Source organism: Penaeus chinensis, chromosome 30, assembly GCF_019202785.1.
Source record: "Penaeus chinensis breed Huanghai No. 1 chromosome 30, ASM1920278v2, whole genome shotgun sequence".
Taxonomy (NCBI): domain Eukaryota; kingdom Metazoa; phylum Arthropoda; class Malacostraca; order Decapoda; family Penaeidae; genus Penaeus; species Penaeus chinensis.
In genome coordinates this window covers 14,582,499-14,587,498 of record NC_061848.1, presented here as the reverse complement: position 1 = coordinate 14,587,498, position 5,000 = coordinate 14,582,499, and the positions used below count along the sequence as shown (strand labels likewise).

General features: G+C 50.0%; 1 protein-coding gene across 1 annotated transcript in view; it reads right to left on the bottom strand.

Annotated features, from left to right (window-relative positions):
• Positions 1-5,000, bottom strand: part of LOC125041513 (cadherin-related tumor suppressor-like) — a 261,559-nt gene that overhangs the window by 1,493 nt on the left and 255,066 nt on the right. The window contains 1 exon segment of the mRNA XM_047636528.1: positions 1-2,273. This exon segment is cut by the window's left edge and continues 1,493 nt beyond it. Within this exon segment, the coding sequence (XP_047492484.1) occupies positions 607-2,273 (1,667 nt within the window). The 3' untranslated portion in view covers positions 1-606.

Below are 5,000 nucleotides of genomic sequence, written 5' to 3'. Positions count from 1 at the left end.
GCCACGGGGGAAACATGTGATGCTTAATTAGCGAAATGAAATAATGAGTAACTCGGTTCTTGGATTCTGCCACTGACCAATCCACTTGTCACAGTGTCACACGCTTCAACTATTGGCTCTTGGAACAGAAGGTATAGTCACTTCAACTGCGTTTATCGGGCCACATGTCTGCACTGTCTCTTTCCTCAATTTTCCTTCTCTTTACTATATGAAAAAACGATAGCCGGAGCAGAAATATAAAAAATGAAATAAAATGATTAAAGTATATAGCGTCCTCGGCAATGACATCTCACAGTGGTCGAGTCACACATGTAGAAACTAGAAGCGTAATTTGAGTCCACCGTCACGAGACATAATGCCAGAGTCACAGGTTGGGAGGCACATGCGGGCACTCGCTCCTGCAGGAGACTCCGCCCTTCTGGCCTCCCGGTCTCGCTCCATCCCGTGTTCTCGGCCCTCGCCCTCCACGGTGGGCGTTGGAGCCGCGCCACAAATATTGCGACTGAGCACGGGTCACGGGGCGCAGACCTGCTGAATTCCTTACACCCTATAAATTATAGGCTTTGGCGGCTGCTAAATATCGTCCTCGCTCAGCGGTAGCTGCCGCTATACGTATTCCTCGTTGGGTTTGGGGGTGCCCCGAGCGCTCACTCGGCCGTTGGTGGTATTGTCCGGTAGTTCGGCGATGTCCTTGAACACGCCAACTAGGCTCTCGAAGTTGGGGCCCCAGTTGAGCAGGTAGTCCCAGCCGAACGTGGACCCGTTGGGTGGCTTGTACGAGCTCATGTTGCTCAGGTCGTCGTCTGATGCCACCAGGGTGCTGAGCGAGCCGCGAAAAGAATCAAAGCCGTCGTAATTTTTAGCAGACTCGTTATCATGCTCGTTCTCGTTGTCTACTTCCGCGAGCTTGCTGAAAATCATGTTGCCCGGCCCGAAGTCTCGCGTCACCTTCTCATAGTTGTTCTCGTACTCGAACTCCGAGCAGGTGAACGAGTCATTCCCAGACTCGTCCGTGGAGGAATCTGGAGGTTCCAGGAGCTCCGTGTTCGTCTCTAGGAGCTCTGCAAGCTTGTCCTTGCGCTGATTGTCCTCGCTGGAGGAGGAGACAGCGTCAAGAGTAGAGACCAGCGAGGAGTTCCGAGGCCGGGTGTTGAGGCGCTCGATCTCCTCCGCCGTGAGGCCCAGGCTCACGCTGCTGTCGTGCTTCTTCTTCTTGGTCGACTGGGACGACGCGTGCATCGACCCGGACGACTGCGACAAGTGCGACACAGGCGAGTTGAGGGAGCGCTCGCTGGTCGACATAACGTCCTTCACGCCTGGTCCCTGCGAGGTGGCCAGCAGCGCCGTCTGCAGGGGCTTGCCGCTGATGTCCTGCAGCGTGAGGATTCGCGGAGTCTGCTGCGACAGCTCCGAGGACGGTGAGAGGCGCGCGAGGGGCGTAGACTGCATCTTGAGCACGGAGGGCGACTCTCGGGGCGCAACGGGATTCGGACTCTGCCGCATGAGATTGCGAGGACTCTCGCGGTGCGGCGTGTTGGGGAAGTTGTGCGGCGAGTGGCGGTGGTTGTGCTTGTGGTAGCCCGGCACGTGCGGGTTGGTCTTGTACTTGCGTACGTTGCCGTCCCTGTAGCCCTTGTAGTGGTAGACGATGTCAATGTCCGAGGGCGCGATGGACGAGGCGTTCTCCAGGTCGTAGTGCTCTGGCGCCTCGGAGTCGGGAATGTGGCCCATGCCCGCCATGGCGTCGCGGTCCTGGAGCTGCGACTCGTCCACGCGAAGGGGCACGCCCGGGGATTTGTTCATCACTTCGCGCTCGATAATGTCCGGGCGCTGCGGCCGCTCGTGGTCGCGCTCCTTGTACTTCTTGGTGGCCATCTCCTGCGTGAGGTGGGACCGAAGCACGTCGTCCGTCATCTCGGCGCTTTCCACGTAGCCCGAGTCCTGCGGCGACCGACCGGAGTCCGAGGAGGTGTTGGCCAGGAGGGCCGAGCCGTTCTGCTTGACGTGGACGCCACCCTTCTCCCGCCGCTGCCGCCGCACGCGGTACACGATGAAGGAGACGAGGATCGCGACCAGCAGCAGCACGAAGAACACGATGACGAGTGTTATGCCGATGGAGAGGGGGTCCGTGGAGGCTGTTGTGCCCAGGTCTGCGCCGGTGCAGTCCTGCACGAGAGCCACACCGCGGGCCACCGCCTCCAGCAGGGAGCCCGTGGAGTTGAGCGGCTGCACCTCCCCGTCCACGCTGAAGGTCGACATACACCCGATGAACCCTGCAACGGAAGTGGAAGGTTACACGACAAAATAAAACCACTGTCATGATCCCTTAAGTACTAATAATAAGAACGTTATACAAAAAATTAAACTCTAAGCTTCGCTGTTGTTCTTTAGTCAAGAACATAAATAAACAAAAAATCGAAACTTAAACGGGCACATGTACACATTCCCCTCAGACATCGTGCCGTGGAATCGATTGCCTACAAAGTACAGACTGCCTAAATCCATCTAATCAGTACCCTTCAAACTCTGTCTAAAAACCTCGCTAATGATGACAGGAAATTGCTTTATTATACAGACTGTCTTTCGGAAAACGTAATGCATGACGATCAGGTAAAATTAATGGGTTACTATCAAATGAGAAATAAAGCGCAAGTGATGTGAGCAAGGGAAGACAGAAAATGATAATCCATAAGCATGTTTACATAAATAATACTCATCGTAGGTAAACACTGAATGAAAGGTTCAGTTAACACATTTCGTTTTTTTTTTTTTGGTCACAGATCTTGTCAGTTTCTCCCTATAAACGCATTTTACTCGTATTCTTATTCCATGAATTATCTAATTCTAGGTCAGCGTTTAGTGGCCAACAGAGTCGTGGGAGGGCGTAACGGACCCGCACATTACGTCACTTCCTCCGTGCATGTATTCCCTCTGCGTCACGGCGGGCGGCGTTGCAATACTGAGCAGTGGGCCCTCGGCTGCATTGAGATAAATAACGAGCCTCGGGCCCCAGCTACCTGCGATACACCTGCAATCGACGGCCTCCCTCCCTCCCCTTTCCGTCTCGGCTCATAACGGGATATTTTCTTGTCGTTTATTATTATTTTAATGTCAGCTCTCGAGGAGACGCCAGGTGGCCCAACTCTTGCGAAACGGACAAAGGCGCCCCTTGCCGCCTCCGATTCCGCCTGCGGGAGACGTGAAGGAATCGAAGTCGTAGTCACACGCGGCGGAGATAAAATTAAGGGACACAAAGAGGAGAGAAAATGTTCAGAAGGGAAATAGTGAATGGTAATTTGGTTCGAATCCTTTCCAGCTCGTTTCGAACTATAAGCTTCGAAGCTTGTGAAACAAACGTTGAGTTATTGCCCCAAATATATTTTTATGCCCCCATACCGTAGTTGTAATGATAAGAATTCAACCTCGACATTTTCATTTTCCCGCCGCAGGTACGGTACTGGTTTTGTTTGATTCGGTGTGGGAGGGAGCATAATGGGGCTGGAGGTGGCGCGGAGGCGGGCGAAGGGCAAAGGAGGGAATTCCTGGTAAATTCAGCACAAGTGAAAGATAAAAGATCGTGATTTTCTTTTATTAATGAACAAATTGAAAGAGTGAGCTTTGCGTATTTGGGACGAATGAATAGATGATAAATATACCCTTTTCTCTGTTCTTCATTTCTACAGACGAAAGTGGTCTGCGCATTCCAGCATGTACTCTGAATCTGTATTCATACCCATCCCCTCAATACATGAGGGCATTGTTGTGTTCAGTACATGATTATGGGCAACTAAACCCTGAAAATGAGGCACTTCGCAGATTGCCCTCCATTTGCTCCGAATGACTCGGCTAGTCATCTCGCTGTTATAGTAAAGCCTCTAAATTTCTCCACTTCACCGCACATTAATTAAGACAACCTAATGGCTTTGGCCTCTTTAATTATCATATCGTTTAGCATAACTACCCTTTGGTTGAGCAGCGTGGCTACGGAATGCCCGAGTCGAGGCAGATGCTGACACGCCGGACGGAGCGCTTCCAATTGTGTTCACCGATTACTGAGAACGAGGATGACTGTTTCCCTCCCAAAGCAAAGCAAAACACACTAAATAAGATAAATAAAATTCCCATGTAAAGCGATTAACATCTTGAACAAAAAGGCGTCAACATTCGAAAGAAAATGAAGATATAAAAATGCCTCTACGCGTTATTACCCCCTTAAAAAGAAGAAATAAACAAAAAAATTAAGCTCGCGTAATGAAAGCGTACACGCAATTGCGGCCCGGGCCCTTGAGGAGCGCCGCCGAGAGCAGAGGGAGGGTCGGGCGGCGGCGTCAGGGCAGCGGAGGCCTAATCGTGTGTGACACGCGAACTTCTCATTAGACGCGACCATACAACCCGCTCGCCCGACTAAAAACGGCTTTTCCCGCAGCCTTTACACTTATATTTATCTGTGATTTTCATCGCTACGGCCCGTAATTTGGCCGCCAAGCAGGACATCTGTGCGCCGACCCTTTGATGGATGAAGCATACTCACATGATGGGAACATAGACGTTCATGTTGCAGAACTCCTTTTAAAATATAATATCTATAATTTTCCGGAAATCGCCTTGCAATAATGGCATCATTATCAGCCCGTATTAACCATGAGAACTGGCCTGCCGACCCACTTAACCACTCACTAATTCTACGTTGGAAAAAACTTGATAATATGGAGGTAATAATACCCGATGGTTATTCTACTTCAGTCTGCCTTAATATTGGTAAAAATATTGTGTAAAAACTTTTTGTTGCAAACGATAAAAATGAAAATATTTAATTCGACATTAATGCAAGGAATGAATCTCTGCACAAAATTCCTTAGATTTATATGATATGGGATATTTTAAGTATTGAAAATGCAATATTTTTAGTATTGAAAATGCAATATTTTCAGTTCTAAAAATATGAACAAGGAGTAATGTAATTATATCAGTTATAACAATAATGACTCTCACTGCCGCTA